The 17,624-nt window shown below is 44.5% G+C and overlaps 1 protein-coding gene across 4 annotated transcripts in view; it reads left to right on the forward strand.

Moving 5' to 3' along the window:
* Positions 1–17,624, forward strand: part of rbfox2 (RNA binding fox-1 homolog 2) — a 41,265-nt gene that overhangs the window by 2,178 nt on the left and 21,463 nt on the right. For 3 of the 4 annotated variants that reach the window (XM_084931148.1, XM_084931146.1, XM_084931147.1), the window contains exon 2: positions 7,680–7,730. In XM_084931148.1, coding sequence (XP_084787274.1) covers positions 7,680–7,730 — 51 coding nt within the window. Of the gene's footprint in view, positions 1–7,679; positions 7,731–9,585; positions 10,189–17,624 lie in introns of those variants that run through there. The other variant, XM_084931149.1, reaches the window with a different exon arrangement.

The raw sequence follows: 17,624 nt of genomic DNA on the forward strand, positions 1-17,624 counted from the left end.
TGTTTGCTCCAGTTTGGAAAACTAAATGGCTGGCTTTAACGTCGTCCTGCTGTCAGTCGAGGGAGTGCTGACGGACATGGCTAGAAATGTAATGCACTTAAAAACAGATGTGCAGGGAAGAGAGTGTGTGTGTGTGTGTGTGTGTGTGTGTGTGAGAGAGAGTGGGAGAGAAGAGCACGGATCAATAGCTTCAGCCCCTAAAACGTATTGAACGTGAACTGGCTGGACAGTCCGGAAATTAGAGTAGGAGAACCCCCTCCTTCCCTAGATGGTGCAGGAACAGATTTGCCCTATCACTGGCAGCAAAGAGGCTTTGTTTCCAGCTAATGGGATCACATCTCAAACTGGAGGGGGCATTATAACCGCACTGATCCCTGAGATCCTTATTTAAGGCCCTGGATTTTATGGGATGCCGTCACACAGATATTGGTGAAAACCAGATGAAGCTTATATACTGTAGTCCATTGTGTAAAGCTCCTATTAGTGCACTAGCGAGTTATTAAAAACATCTTCCAGCCCTGTATTTTTATATAGCAAGTGAATTTCTCTTCTAATGCTGTCATTGCAGGTCTGATGAAGTCAAACAAATAAAGGGCAGCCGTTAGATTCATTTCCAACTCCACGTTAAGTGTCCTAAAATAACCCTTCTTTGGACCTTTGTCTAGCTCAGGGGTCAGCAACCTTTAACACCCAAAGAGCCATTTGGACCCGGTTTCCACGCAAAAGAAAACACTGGGAGCCGCAAATACTTTTTGACATCTAAAATCAAGATAACACTGTATATATTGTTTTTTACCTTTATGCTTTGTGTGAACAACTAAGGTGTGTTGCTTATGAAATCCATGAAGTGCTACAGAGAAAATTACATTTTATTTATGTAATTAACACATTTTGAACTCTTAAAGAAATATAACAAAAGGAAAGACCCAGCTGAACTAAAATGATCCATGTAGCAAATAAAAACTGTTGTGAGCCGCCACCCTTAAATCGCCTTTGGGCTTTTGGAGCCTTGACCTGGCTTTTAAAAAATAATTGGGAAAAAAAGCACTATGCTGCTGAAAAAAAAATAGATATTTGCAAAATTCTGCCTAAATATGTATTTTACCTGGTTAATGTCTGTGGCGGGGCGTGGTCTAGGAGGACGTACCTGAGCGGCACCCGCAATCACGCCTCGCCGCCTTAACGTCTGTGCCGTCTATGCTGTTGTTGGTATGTGTCGGGCTGTGAGCTGAAAAGCTACAGCCGGCTGTATGCGTACAGCAACCATGTGTGAGAAGTGGTCAATAAAGAGATGCTGAAAAGCGTGTTCATCGGGTCTGCCGTGGTATGTTTACAATGGGACTTCTGCTCCCGAACCTCTGCGCACAGCGTCTGCAAATCGGGGCTGTACGAAGTCACGTCATCTTTACGCAGGACTGTAAGCTGTCATCTGTGAGGCGTGAGCGGTGTTTGTTTTTAACATAGCTCACGATTGAGAATAGCTGCTGTCATAATGTGGATCCGAAGATCCATAATTGGCCTACCTGGGGTTGAAAGTCTCGATAAATGCACGCCGTTTCGGCGGGTTAACCGGCTTCCGGGAGTGTGACGCTTATTTTGAGCCATGAAAAAAATAATAGAATATAATTTTATTTTTATATTTCAATATCACAATAATCTTCCAATTTAGAACTACAAGTTTAAAAAGATCTAACATAAATAAAATACACTTCAGCTAAATACTTCTAATTTATTTTCCCAAACCACGCGGAGCCGCACTATACGGACTAAAGAGCCGCAGGTTGCCGACCCCTGCTCTAGCTCATCACTTCATGCTGTGAATTGAGCTGGTTTAATTCCTCTGCATTTAAGGTCACATTTCTTTTAGACTGGATTGGCTGCCCCTCTTAAATAAAAAGTGGGCGGAGCTTCTGTACTCTCAGCTGAGATGGCAGTTTGACATCACACAGACCCAAACGTAAAAAATGTAAAAAAAAAAAGAAGCCTGAAACTAGAGCACCGAGCTTCAATATTAGAAATTTTGAGTGTTAAATATGATAGCACACCACTGTGACACTGTACATATGACAGAAAATAAGAAAAAGCATACGTGGTCCTTAAGTTTATTATTCATACATTCTATACGTGCAGTTTCACCACTTTTCTATGTTTTCTCATTAAACGTGTGCAGTCTGAACGTTTGAAGACATGAAATGTGACCATAAACTTACTTTCTGACATTTTGCAGACTACAAAAATTAACCAGTAAATAATGTCATTAAAAAAAGTAAAAGGCAGAAAATGCATCCATAGATTTGTATTATTACTCCAAAATCTCCACTGGGTTTAAATTTTTACCGTTGGCCTTTTAGGGAAAACAAAAAATAACAACCCTCATCTGTACAGACCATTTTTCCACTGTGCTTTGTGCCACGAATTACCCCCCTCCCCCCAGACCCAGTGTGTGTATGTAAAACACTGACGTATTTTTATTCCTCTAACCCGCTGACACCATTAAGGTTTCAGAAGCAAACTGGGGTGGGTGACGTTCAGTTTTCCTTAGTTCCTTAAATCGGGACGCTTGACTTTCCAAGAAACGTCTATAAAATCACAGAGAAGGCCGTCTGTAAAGCTAATCTTCAGGAGGAGGGTAAATACTGGAAAATGTTACAGCATCTGGTACCCCGGCTCTTGCAAAGCACGCTGTCTCCCTTCCTTATTTTTTTTTTTCCATTCTTGATTTTTAAAAAAAGTCTTTATTGCTGACGACACGGCAAGAGTTGAACTCTGACCTGTGAAGCCAGCAGAACAGGGGTGTGGTTGCGGTAGAGAGAGAAAGTAATTTATACCGCTGTGGCCTAATAATGGGATCTTTCCCGTTTGGTTATTGACACTGCTGTTTTTCTCATTAGGCTCTGATGTCATCACAGTGGAGTGGGAGGAAGTGCTCTGTTGAGTCAAAGCTGCAAAGTTTTAGCAGAGCAGCAGTGCGTTTATAAATCGGTGCAGCAAGCAGTGAATGACTGAATGCTCAGCTAACGAGGGCAAATAAAGCCAGTGAAAGGAAGAAAAAAAAAAGAAAAAGGGAAGAAGAAGCTGAGTGCTTTCAGCAGTATGAGTTCAGAGAAATTAGCTACTGATTTCCTGCCTCTGCCGTTGCCCTTCTCCGATTTTAAATGAGCGTGCTGCTCTCCCCGCCAACCGAACAACACACAATCAGTCTGTATTGCATTCCAGTGCAGCACCGGGGAAGTCCTGCATTTTTCAGGGTGACAGAGGATTCATAACGGCACCCTGCGTCTTCAGCTCTGGTCAGATTTTGTGAATTGTCTAGAGTAGCTTGTCGGCTTCAATATCCATCTGGCCTGCTGCTGAGCGGCCCGTGTTTTGTTGTCACTCTGCGTAGGAACCGGGGCTCTCTCTAACCTAATAAGGTCCTGCCTGGGGCGACAGCGCTGAGGACAAATGACTTGACTAGGACGTTAATGTAGGTGGATCACCCTGCTGTACTTTCATCTCAGCCCCTGCACTGAAATGGTATGAAAATGTCAGCAAGAAAAATGTTCTCTTGCAGCCGGTGGAGAATATTTGTTTAGTTTTTGGGACCCTGATTTTCTGTGATGAATTGCAAGGAGAAATCTCTTGACTGATTCATGTTGAAGACCGGCGGTGTTTTGAGACTTGGCTTTGGGGGGAAATTTGATGTTGCTACAGTGTACTTATCCTTATATTAACTTCAGTCTGGAGACTTTACAGCATTTCTAGTGTTGATGGTGTGTAGCAGTGTATCAGTTCATGCTTATTTGAAAGGTAGACATCAGTCTCAGTGTTCGAGAATTTCCCAAAACGGAGCTATTATTGTCTTGTATTACCCAGTTTTTGCATAATATAATATCTTGGGGTGATTTTTAACCGTAGTACTAAAAAGTTGTTCTTTTGAGCTACCAAATTGTGCAGTTTGGGGATTTACCAGGATTTCTGGCTTTGGATGGGGTGTAGTGTTATATTGATGTTTATTTAAACATTGCTCTTCAATCTCTATTTGCAAACTGCACAAAACTGTGTTATTATGGTCTTTTTTTCCTATTAATAAATCATTATATATAATAGTGTATAGTATGAATATTAATGACTTTCAACCACCAATAATAAAATGTTTGGTGTTAGATAATAAATTGTGATTCTCTGAGTAGCTAGAAACATTATCATTTCTTTAATAAAAGAAGTTATTACATCTTAAATCCAACATGCAGATTGTTACTGGGTCTTCTCTCAGTTCCTGTTAGTTAAAGTGAAGAAGATTGAATCACCTTTACCTGAATGAATGAATACTGCTTTAGCCAAAAGAGAAAAAAAAGTAGGTGAAGCAGATTTATGAAACAATTGACCTTTTTCTCTTTTCTTCTTGTCTCCATATTTTTCCTCCTAACTGCTTTGATCTTTTGCTCATACCGAGGCTGCTGGCTCGTGGCTAGCTCTGAGTTCTGGATAGCTTTAGCTTTAGCCACTTTCCCTTTGCTAGCTTCTTTAAAATGTCCATTTTCAGTTGAGTGAGGGTGATTTATGACCCCGATTAGGTTTGTTGCTACGAACAAATCTATTCAGATTTGCCAAAGTAAGCCGTGGCTTCTCTTCTGGTTTGCTTTGGCAAACTTTGTGTCTTTGCTTACAGTAAGGAGCTTCAACACTAATGATATTTTGGCATGTGAATGTGAGTTTACGTTTGACTTTTTCCCTGCCCTGCAGTGTGTGTGTGTGTTGTGCGTGCATGAAACGGACCAGCTTGTAATCAGACAAATGTGAGGCTGACCATCCGGTCACCGGTCAAAGCCAGGAGCGCTGGATATCAGCTGATTCCGCTCCCTGGCTGGTTGATCCGCGCATCTCTAGTTTGATTTTTAATTTTTTTTATTGGTACACTTAGTAAATTGATTGGGAAACCATTTGAGCATTACACCTGGGGCATAGGGCTGAAAAATGTGATGATTTTTTTGTAGTTTTTGTGTAATATTTCTTAAATACAGTACATAAAAGAGATGATGTATGGGTCCAGTTATTGCTACTCAGTCTTCCCATCAGGCTCCATCCTTTTACAGTGCCCCATACTTTAGGAGTTTAACTGCCTTTTAGAGTGAAGTCTGACATATTAAATGTAAAAATGGGGCCAGCAGCCACAATGTCATCAACATTGGTTCCAAAAATCCAATACTGGTCTCTGGTTTCACTGGAATGAAGGGATAATGCAGATTAATCATTATGGGCAATTATGTGGTGCCGTAAATAATTACATACAAATGTTAATTCTCTCTCTATCAGATCTGAAATAAATTGGGGGATCCAAATCACAATTGTGTTCAGCGGTTTCATTATGTAGCATGTGATCCAGCAGCTGATGCTGCTTCATGATTATCTTCATGCCAGAAGGGTCGAAGCAGCCTCCAAAACCCCCCCCCAGTGATTCCAACCAGCGTACCCTCAAAGAAGCACGTGTAGGTTTACTGTGTGAGGTATACCGAGGGGAAAATAAACTTTAGATCATCTGGCCAACAGTTTGGAGGCTTAGCACATAAGTGCTTTGTGGAAGAAGTGGATTCACATCCTCTCGAGTGTATGCAGTGCCCTGCTTTGCAGTTAGGTAGGATGACTCTCAGAGTAGTGAAATGTAGTTCCTATTTTCCTCCTCCTCATCAGAACAGCAGCGGTCCCAAGGCGCGATAGGAATAGACACGAGTCTTGTGACCAAATTAGACATCCCACACGTGCTAAACAATCACACACACACCTACCCCACCTGTATTTATTTTTTTTTAAGAGCGGTATCAGGGTTCATGTGTACAGTGGGATACTTCTGCTGAGTGAAGGAGAAACCTGGAGGTAACTGAGCCTCTCATCCTGTGCTTCCTTTCAGATTTAATTATTACAGGACTGCTCCCGTCTCCCCTCCACCTCCTGCAAGCTGGTCTCTCTCCCCTCTCCTCCCCCTCCTCCCCATCTTTGCCATCTGTTGACTTCAGGTCATTTTGCTACTTTCTCGTGATTGCTCACCCGGTCTTCCCCTGCAGTTTCTTCTGTTGTTTTAGCCCCCGCCCCCTCCCCAGAAAAAAAGTCATTACCATCACCATCCCCGGAACGAGTCAGCGCGCCTTTATTGACTACCTGAAGTACAGAGTTTTTCATTTTCTCATGTTCGGTGCAAGTGGCCGCGGTGTTGAGTGACACTGAGATACACTCATCCTGAGCTGACTCCAGTGCACTGCCCCCCTCCCCCACTCATCCCGCTCAGTTGCTTAAGGAAATTAAGCACATGACTCCACTCGTGTATGAGTCATTGTCTTTGCTCCCTCCATCCCCCCCATTTTTTTCTTTGCTGCCCATTTCCTGTTGAATTTCCAGTCCTTCCCTATTTTCCTGCTCATATGTTTCCAGATGTTTGCCTGTGAGAGCGCCGCCCTCACTGTGACGCAGCGTGCCCGTTCCATGAATCTCGTCCGTCCCCATACCTTCAGTGTTTTTTTATTTTTTTGTGTTTAGAGTTTGGCCTCACCGTAAAGCAAGGTTCATACTTTATTCATGTTATTCAAGCCTCTAAGAGGTGATTCATTATTTAGAGCTTCTACCTCCCAAAGCCAGTTCACTAAGTACATTTTTGGCTCTGAGATAGACTCGCGCAAGCTGCATTTTTCAATCACGAAGACGCTTCCTGCTCCCTCCTCCTCAACCGAGCCTCTTACATTTGGAAATGTTGTGCTTAGTTTTAGTGAAACGGCCCCATGGGGTCCAGAGTTAGATGGCTACAGTATTAATCAGGCGAACTCAAGCTGTGAAGCGCACAGAGCAAAGTGTTCCCCCTGGGTACAGAGCAGACGAGGGACATTGGTTCCAGATGAAAGGAAGATCAGAGGGGGAAGGACAGAGGGAGGAGGGAGAAGCTGGGTTGTTTTCTAATCTAGTGATATGAAGTCAGAGACAGGCAAATCTGTTTTTTTTCTCCCTTCAAAGTGTGTTGTAATTGCTGTGAAAAGCGCCTCCATTTAATGGAATACATTAGCATAAAAGCTGGAACACGGTATTATGAGAGTGAATAAAGTGAGTTACAAACTATTTTAGGGAGTAGAGGAATGATTTATGTTTAATATTTGGCCATAAACAAATTATTTTTTTGTCTCCTCTGCATCTTGTGTTACTGTAATTACTCACCAGATGTTTGATGTATCCGCCGCTGCTTTGCACAGCCAGAACATTGAGAGGGATGTGTTGGAGATTGCATCAGGGCTCATGATCGCATTTCACACCGATGGGCTTCATGCTCGCTGACACTCCTGACCTATTTATGATTTAAGAGCCGCGGTGACACTCATTCTTTCTCTCCCGTCTTTCATCTACTGCTCGCATGATCTCACTCGCCCCCGTTATCACGGCTTTGCAAGCAGACAAAAGATCCACTGGGTGGAAAACTCTGGAGGAGACTGACTTGGGAGATAGCAGGAGTGTGTCACAGAACAGAGTTAATTTGATTAGGAGTCAGAAACGGCACGCAGCTGTAAAGTCAAATATGGAGGCAACAGCTTAGTGGGCATAAAAACAGAAGGAAAAAAGTCTGAGTGAATAACAATGAAGCATGAAAATGTTTTTAAGCGACTTGTCCTTTTTCTTTACAAATTTCTGACCATGTTTCCGAAAAATCTGCTCCTCTCTTTCAGAACAACGACCCCTTGACGCTCAGCTATCACGGATACCCGTCTCATAGTCAGGTAAGAGGAAAAACATGTGCCAAAATCCACGTTGTGTAATGTGGCCTCATTCCACTCCTTCCATTTATACAGTATTCCGATAACATTAATATGGCTCAGTGTAGCTCTTCAAACCACAAGGTGGGGGTGTAGATTATAAATTAGCAGTCGTGTAGTAAAAGACACGCCTCCACACCCCTCCAGTATTACCCTCCACCCACTTTCCTTTCCGTTCCCAATAATGCACACTTAGTAATCATCTTTCAGATGGCAAATCCAACTTGTTCTTTCTCTTTTAGCACCTTTAAACATGCTGATCTTATAGTTTTCTGCCCACAAACACGCACTCACAAAAAAGGCTCGACTGCATTGCATCTTGTTTGTGTTTATGTGTGTGTGCGTGTAAGACTACAGCATGTTTGCCCATCTTTGTATTAGCCTGCTGATTGTGTTATTAGACTGCTCAGTTTATGTGGTTAATCCTTAGATCATCCTCCGTTCATCCACTCATCCTCTCATGTTCTGCCCGTAATCTCCTCATCCCCCACACTCCGTGGTGCCCGACAACCTCCGGCTGCTTATCTGCACTTTATCTGTCTTCACTTGAATGCTTTTATTTGCCCCAGTATGAGAATTGGCTTTTTTTTAGTACAGCTAAGTGGGTATTGCAGAAGCATGGAAGTCAAACAGACAGTTTTGATTTCACTCTTAATCTTACTTTCCAAGTGATGATGTTTTAAAGTTTCGGCTTGTCTGAACAGCCTCTTGTTGGGATCGAAAGAAGTCATTCAAGGACTGCTTGGGGACTTGGAGGTGTGATTTGGCCTCTGACCAGGAGGGGGGAAAAATGACAGAGAGGAAGAAAACAATGCCGGGCAGCGGAGGCTTCCACAACACTGAGGTGCTAAACTGTCAGCAGCAGTGTGAGAATGATGTGATCAAAGACTCCTGGAAGGAAGAGCCTGGAGAGTAGTAGAAGCCCCAAGTGTGAAGGGGAAGACAAGCTCTTTGCAGATGGAGTATGAAACTTGGCAGGCTGTCTATTGAAGTAGTTTTCAAACTTTTTTTATATAAAGTAAAATCATCAGGTAATGGTTTGGCATGGTATTTGTCACCCGGTGCGCAAACCTGTGCCGCGCTGGAGTTCTGCATTTGAGCAAAGGATTCACGTGCAGTGTGCTGTGCTGAAGATTAATGCCACTTCATTACTCGCGTAGTCGATGGTCGTCATTCAAGAAACGATGGCGATTTGTTCGGCGGGTGCTGGCATCTTTTCTTGCATCTTTGATGAGCCTTCCTGCTCAGGGCGTGTTTGGTGCCCTCAGTGGTGTCGTTTTCTTCTGAGAAAAATCTGCTCAATGCTTCAATATGTTTAGCTGTAATGATGCTATCTTTAGCTCTCTGCTGGACGCGAATTACCGTGAGGGTTGGGAGCTGAAACCAGGTTGATACATATTTTTAAAAATGCAGCGAGTGCGAATCCAAAACAATGATCTAAAAGATGCTAAAATGCTCTGTAAACCTAAGGGGAGCTGCAGAGCTTACACCGCCGTGGCTTCATCCTCCTTGTTTTTATAGAAATATCGTCTGACACAGCTTTAAGTTGAATGTGATAACAGCCAGACTTGGGCCATGTTGGCGGTGTTATGAAAAACGCTGCTCGGTATGACCTAGTATCGTTGCAGTCGTGACTTTTGCAGGAAAAAAATGACTGATGTGTAAAATTACCGGCTCATTTGCGTAACAAGGTGCGTGTCTGAGAGAGAGAGAGAGAAGAAAAGACGTCTATTGCTCTCTCCCAGTGGTGCCAGCAGCCCCAGTTAACTCACCTACATGGAGAAAGAGAATAGAAGGAGAGAGAGAGTGAAGAGAGAAGAGGAGAGGAGGACTGCGACATGAGAGGAAAGCAGAGGGGAGGGGAAAGTTTGCAGGTGTGACAGAGGCAGAGAAGTAGGAAGGGGGAGGCGTTAGGCTATCTGGGTGAGATAGGAGGAGAGGAGGAGGACCGGAGAAGAGACAGAAGAGATGAGCAGGCAAGGGCACAGCAGCAAAACAGAAGGCTGGGGGTAGAGGGAAAGCAAAGGAGCGAGTGGGAGAGGGAAAGAAAAGACTGAGTGGGAGTCGGGGAGAGAGAGAGAGAGATAGATAGAGGGGAAGGGGGGGGTTGAAAGAAAAGAAAAGCAAGCAAGTAAGCAAGTGAGGGAGAGTGACAGGGACAGAAGCCAGGAGAGGAGGAGGAGGAGGAGGTGGGGAGGGGATTGGCAGGGCAGACAGAGCGAGCGGGGGCAGAGAGAGGGAGATTTTGAATCTGTGAGACAGACAAGAGAGACTGAGCTGGTGAGGTGACACAGGCTCGGCGAGGGAGAGAAAGCGAGGCAGCGTGAGAAGAGGAAAGGAGAGAGAGGAGAGAGGAGCGACGACAGTTTGAGTTGTTGCACAGAATACGATGATGGGACTGTACTATCCTAACGTGCTGTCGGTGAGTGTTTATCCCCGTATCTTTTCATATCCTCCTCCGCCTGTGTGCACGGCCGCTGCATCTCCTCGTCGGCGCTCGGGCTCGGCCGTACGCGACACGGCATCAGAACGGGCTGTCATCGAGCATTAAATGTTAATTAACTACTAACAGACGAGGAGTCTACTTGACCCGATCGCTAGAGCGGGTCCAGTCAGAGAGCGTTTCGGGCTCTTGTCAGGACTCGGCAGCTACTTGCTACGAGTGGGATATAAACACTGGAAGTAGTGTAGCAGGCGTTGATGACAGCGAGATACAGGCTGGAGATCGTATCTCCACAATTATGATTCGTTATGCCGAGCCGCACGAGCGGCAGTGTGTTATTGTACGCTGTTATTGTGGCATCTGTCCCCCCCCCCCCCCAACCCTGCCAAGAGCTAGAAGTGCACGCAGTTTGAACATCAAGGGCTGCCACTGCCAGAAACTGCGCTCAGCCATGTATTATGTATGGTCAGGAGAATCTTATGTGAGCATACAGTACAGCGTGTCAGCTGGATGTAGCGGTTCAGTGGCGCTATTTCTGCTAGTCAACTATTTCGATATATCTGAAGCAGGAGAGTGGAAGCAGAGAGGGAATTGGAGGGGGGGAGGAGAGGTAAGTGGAAAACTCTTTCTTCTTTATTGGCCCTGCAGCTGTCTCTGTACATCGCTCCAGCCTGTGAGCGAAAGGGACAGGTGTCCACAGAACAGTTGTCCCTGCCCTTGTGTTTTTTTTTCCTTTTTTTATTGCTCGTTCTTTCTCTCTCGTCCTCCCTTCTGCATCTCTTCTATTCAGCTAACAACACCTCCTCACTGTAATTTCTGTGTCACACATTTCACAAACACACACACAAGCTCGAGCACACAGTGGGCTGCAAAGTTGGTGCATGAAGTGTCATGTTCATATCATTACATTTCAATTGGTGTGAGTCAGTATGAGTGTGTGTGTGCTTCTCTTTCAGCTGTACCTTGGATTCCTGCTCTCTTTACTGTTTGACCTCTTTTCTCCCTTCTCTCGCTCTCCCCGGGGCCCTGGCAGCTGTTATCTCAATGTTTTCCTTTAAGAGCCCCTGGAAGAGAGGGGGATGGGGTTTGAAGGGAGAGAGGGAGAGAAGGAGAGAAGGAATGGGAGCATGAGGAGAAGATTTTTAAAACAATTTTAGGGTGATGGGACACCCCACGCTTCCCCACCGCAGTCAAGGAAGCTCGTAGGTGAGGGAGCAGAACAGACACGGGCGAGCAGCATGAAAATCACATATTGTAGGTCAACTAGAGGCGGCTAGTTTGCTCAGTGACGCAATTTCAGTGTGTAAAGCTGACTTTGCAGTTATGTCCATATGTGAGTGTTCCGAGTTTGTTTACAGCGGGGGTAATTTATCAGCTCCTTGATGGCGATGCTTTTGCGAATTTTATATAACTAAATATATATTTTTTAAATTGTCTCTTTCTCCTGCGAGAGAGTTGAGAGCAGCAGCTCGGGTGCAGAAGAAATATTTTCTCAAGCCCCACCTAAGCGTGTGCCCTGAGGCAAGGGAGAGACGCCTACCTGCTGCAAAAGCTATGCGCAGCCTGCCACGCTTGCACAAACTGGAAACGGGTCGTGAGGATTCACCCCCCACACACTGGCACGCCTCCACCTCCCAAATCTTGTTATTGATTCTTTGCAGGGGTGACAATGGTGGTCGTTAACTGATCCCGATGAACCGTGTTGCCGTGGCAACTTGGATGAGTCACTCATTTTGCGCTGATTGTTAGGTGGTTCGAGGCATGAGGCAAAATGTTGATGGGAAGCCTTTTGTGATGTAAACACCTTTCTGGACGGGGGTAAATCTTGAGCGGGCCTCCTCCTCCTCCAGCTGTGTGCTTCCCTTAACTGCTCTAAAAGTGCTCAGCGTGAGGCATCAGTGCAGCTTTAACAAAAAAAAAAGGAAAAAGGCGGGGGTTGCCCTTCCTGACTCTTTAGGCGGTGCAGTTGACAGTGGCAACACCGTCCTACAGCTGGCTTGCGTATGTTTTTAAACCACACTGGACAACCAGGCGATTAGTGCAGAGCCCTCTCTGAGCGTCAAACAGGAAAAACTAGTTTCAGGGTCATGTCTAATGTATTGAAAGAAGCATATTCATGTTGGGTTAATACATATCTGTCTGCAGGTTTGTATGCTCACCTGCCTGTGTGTTTGTCTGGGATGGCGTGTGGATTCTAATGTGGAATAAATGTGAACAAATAATGTCATCATCCTTTTTGTTTTCGGGTGTTTATCTTTCATAAAATGCCGCAGTGGTGCTGAACGGACCATTTATGCAGCTACTGAGGAGATGACAGGGGAAAGTCGGGGTTGTGCGTGTGTGTGTGCATGCGTGCACGCGCGAATGCATGTTCCTGTGCACATGTATGAGGCTGGGGAGTCTCCCAGAAATGGCGTGCGAGGAAGGGGAGACCCTACAAGGAAAAGGATGGGGGTGGATTAGGAGGGGTTTGTTTGACAAGCACACATGTTACCCTATAAGGAGATGGAGGAGAGAATGGAAGGAGGAGCCTGGATCGCGCTGATATCCTGTTGCTATGAGGCAAATGAGCTTGATTGACATGTGTGGGGGCGGGACGTATGCGAGGGTCCCGTCTGGATTTTATGAAGCGTAAAGAAGTGAAGCGCACAGCAGAGAGAGTGGGAGGAAAGGGAGAACAGCAGCAGAGAGGAAGAGCGAGTGAAGGGAGGAGGGGGGAACTGATGGAGGAGGGGTTGATGTTGGATGGAATAATTTAACAAGAGGGTGTCTCCTGGCTCATCGGTATGCCACAGGCATGTTGTAAAACGTTTCTCCAGCTGTTTGCAGCTTGGGTAACAGCAGCGCAGACTCGGAAGCCAAGATCTGAGCTGAACACCGAACTTCACCACTTAATCCGATTATTGAGCCAAAATACGAGCTGCTGCTAACAACATGAATCACGTTTTCCATAGTCAAGTCTGTTGAATTAGGCAATAGCGTTATGGCCGGAAGCCAGAGAAAGTACGATTCTGAAACGTCATTATTCATGTGAAATGACCCACTGATGCCCCAGTTAGCTTTTAACCACACTTCCTCTCCTCTCTCCTTTGCTCTTCTCCTTGTCTCCTCGAGTAGCGTAGTGAGACTGCCGCAGACGGGCACATTTTATAACATGCCTCCTCAGACACACTTGCTGCTGCTAACTGACCCGAAAGTAAGCCAGCTACAGCTACCGCTCTGAGTCACTGGCTTTGCCTGGCCAACGCATGCACTTTCACAACCCTTAAAATCCCTTAAAACACCGGGAGCATACACCGAGACAAGCGCAAGACATGCACACAAACAAAATGTACACAAACCTTGAGTGCTGACACAAATGAACAGCCTACAGTTTGCTTGTGCACAGGGCAGCACTTCTCCAAGAATGCCCTCCTCCTCTGCCTTTGTGTTCCTCCTCTTATCCTGCTATCTGTGTACATTTATTCAGTAGATGCTTTTATCCTGATTCGAATCACAAAGGCCACTCGCAGTCAGCAAAAGGCCCCAAAGCCTTACAGAGGGAGGGGAGGGAGACGAGGAGGGGGGCACATACTGTTTTTGGAGATACAGGGTTGTTAACACAGCGCATCAGGTATAGAGAGGCCCGTTGAGATGCTGCAAAAATGGATCTCCTCTGAAAAGGCCAATCGTCAAACACAAATACAAGGTTGTTTTTGGCTTGCATTCCCGCTTCTATTTTGGGTCTGGCAGAAAGGAGCGGCAACAGCCGGGGTTGTCCATTCTCCTGCGAGGCTGTAGTCTGTGCATGAGCAACAACAATGAGGAGAAGAGAAGAACCGACAGAGTTGTGATCGGGGGTCTGTGTCAGAAAATAACTTAAAGAGACTCTGACTCTAACCACAAATTTCTTATTTTCAGTCCCAGAAAAAGCTCCCGGTATTCCTCGCTAAGAGCTAAAACAAAACAAAAAAAGCCACCGCCAATATAATTGAACACGGGGAATTTTAATCTAGAGAAGCTAGAAATGTGAGTCAGAGCTGATCTTGAGATTTATCTTCAAAGCTACCAGTGGAGACTGGAGTCAGTAAGTTTGCACTATTACATTTATTTCAGCACAGCTCATTCATTCACTGTTTTCTTGAATTTGCCTTAAAGTTTAGATTATTTAGCCTGATAAGGACAAGACGCACATGACAGCAACTGTATGTGAAAACATGAGTTGCTGTTGATTTTTATTAATACTCAGATCCAGAGAGATCTTGTTCACTACCTACCTCTACTACCTTTACTTTGGGTTTTCTTTGTTTTTTAGTGATTAGAGCTGCAACACAATCATCCTCAACCAGAATTATTCAGATGATCTGTCCAATATTGGCTGTTATAACTTATTTGTTCCATAGGTGCGACTGTTTGCTTATCAATGAAGAAATGCTTCCTCCTTGATCAGTCTCTTAGGCATCTAAAGGTTCATAGAGATTGCTACATTAATGCATTCTTAATGTGATTTTATGCCGTGCCGAGGATGAATCCTGCATATTTACAGATCTATTTCTCTGTCATTGGTGACATTCGTCAACTGGTCTATGAAATGAACTGGTTCCAGTATCTTTGATATCGATGATACAGCTGATTCAGGGTTGGTATAGAAAACCTGCGAGGGAGCTGGTGAGGCTCACAGGGTCACAGAGTTTATGTTCCTCCTCCTTTCAGAAAAAAAGATCAAAGAATTGAAGTCGTCATCTCTAAATCTGCCTCCTGGTTCATACCTCTACTCAGTGGTTTGTGCTGCTGAAATTACATATGTATATTGCTGCAATCAGAAATCGAGGCTTAAAGCGTGCGCTATTAACATCCAAGTCACTATCATTCTGTCTAAGTTGCATCACAACTTGTCAAGTCCAAGACTGACTCATCTGTAGTCGAGTGAGATGTGTCATGAGTCATCAATGTTGGGACTCAAGTACGACAGCAGTAAAGCGGTGATGAACAGTAGGAGGGTGGTTTTCCCATCAAATTGGACAAAAGATAGACTTTTATTGCATTTATTCATGTAAGCCTCTACAGCAGGGGGATCCCTCAGTTAAAAAAAATATTCCTTTTGAAGTTTTTTGCTTGTATGTTAATTTTCAAGTTTTTTTTAATTCATTCCATTGAAGGTCTTTAATTTGCAGTAAGATAGAAATATAAAATAAATGATAGCTTTAGACTTTAAATAAAAGCAGAGCTGTCAGTGTATTCACTCAGTGCAGCTTGTTGGACGGTGGAAAAGCATCTGAAGGTGGGAGGGGAGGCGTGGAGGTGCTTTGAGCTCAGCGTTAATAACATGGCGATATTTATAAACAAATATCTGCTCATTTTATTTTAACCTTTGCTTTTTACTTATATGAATATGCAGAATCTTTTGGGAAGTGGAGCGGGAAGCCTTCTGGTTTCCGTTTGTAGCCCGGTTAACACTAGTTGGAACACAAACAGTCGCTTTTGAGCAGGCTTTGTTTGCATGCAGGTAAACAGTCCCAATGAAAGGCACAAGAGAGACTGCATTTTTGAAAATGCAGCCTCCAAACCACCAGCTATCATCTAATGCCAATTTTGTTTTTAATTAGTTTTAAAAATGTATCTCAAACAATGACTGCCAGATGGAAGAGGAAGTCTTGGCCCAGGTCATCAGAGCAGAAGACAAGCCAGTACGTTCTCTGACTGACGACATGGTAACACCCGTAACGTTTACCGTTTTCACCATTTTTAATTTAGCCTGTTAGCTAAATAGCAAATATTTGGCAGTCAGAGCACAGAACTGCATTATGATGCGGTGATGCCACTAGATCAAAAGTGAAAGAGATCATTAAAATTTAATGGCGCCGCATTTAATAGCGGCTGAAACAGTTAAAAGGTTTCCCTCATTGCCACAAAATGTTGCCAGCCTATTGTCCCCTTTCAGCTTTTCCCGTTTCACTGCTTCACCCAATCTGGGGTCATCAACTTTCCCTTTCGAAGGAAGACACGGGAGCGGGTCGAGTTTCTCTCTCTTTCTGTTTGCCACCCAGGTTAGCTCCTACCTGCTGACCCAGAATTGCTTGCTCCACCTACTCTCATATTCACCTCCGCAAATGCATTTAATCTAGGATGGGTTTATGCAAAGTGAGGTCATTCAGTGTGTCACTTAGCATGTCTGTTTTTTTCCCAGCTGCAGTTAAAAGCTTGATCTAAACTAGCTAATTTCCACATCTCTGCTCTCTCCTTTTTTTTTTTTGCATCTCTGAATTGAGCAAATGTAATGAATTCAGGATCTCTCATCAGAGGATTGCAGCTAATGTTCACATTATTGCCACCAGTGATGTAACAGAGTGTTGTTTCTTTTCCCCCACAACAAGGAGAAAATGCATGTTTTGTTCGCTAATTGGAGCATAAAATCATAACGGCTAATAACAGAAACCAAATTAATGAGAGGGTGAAGTAATGCAGGAAAAGAGATGCAGCAGTTCATTTCTCTTTATTTATTCTGGGAACTTGGAAGAGCTGAGATTTTGCAAACCCGCACCTCTAAAAGCATGCATCCTAAAACCCTGGCAGGTTATAATAATCACAGGAACAATCTGTGCAAATCACAAGCACGGCTCGCCAAGGTGTAAGGTGTTTGCGCTGCGACGTGAAACTTAGGACACGGAGGCGAGGATGTTGAGGAGCGCTATCTTGTATCAAAATCTTAATTTGGGTGCTTGTGGGCGAGATTGGAAGAGGTTCATACAGCTGCAGAGTTTAGATGAGCGGACACAGCTGCTATCTGAAAACGTGAATGAAGTTAAACTTGGACACTGTGGTCAGTAATCTGGTGGCTGTATTGCTCAAGTGGCAGCCACTGAAGATGAGGAGCGCGGTTTCTGTTTTGCCTGAGGTGGTGACTCTTCACCTGCCAGGCGAGCTGCGGGGATGTGTGCGCGCGGCGAAATGGTGTGGCAGCGGCGCTTCGGGGCAAGGCTCACAGTGTTGAGATGAGCGATAAACATGCATTTTAGTGCCCGTTATCGGTGAGCGAGAGCCAGGGAGATGGCGGGATTTCTGTTTGCAATTACACTCCTGAAATCACAAAAGGCAGAACGCGGCTGCAGCCTTTAACGGACGACTTCAAAGCTTTCCTCTTAAAGCGTCTGGTTCTGTCTCCTTTTCGCCTCACGACGGCGGGAAAGACAAGTATAGGTGCGATGCAAAGAATTTTCTGCACCAGGAATTTTCTAGTAAATGATTAGATGAATAATTATATCATTCTTTTGTTGTTCTTTAAAAAGGCAGCTTAAAACTCATGTGTTCAGACAGACACTGTGTTGTTTTTCTTCATTCATGTGTGTCCACTTTGCCTTTGGCGTGGGCTGGATTTGATTAAATTACCTCTGTAAAGCAATTTGTGACCGTTCCTTGTCTCAAAAAGCGCTATAAAA

This window comes from Perissodus microlepis, chromosome 6, assembly GCF_051167445.1.
Source record: "Perissodus microlepis isolate ML-2025 ecotype Zambia chromosome 6, ASM5116744v1, whole genome shotgun sequence".
Classification (NCBI taxonomy): Eukaryota; Metazoa; Chordata; class Actinopteri; order Cichliformes; family Cichlidae; genus Perissodus; species Perissodus microlepis.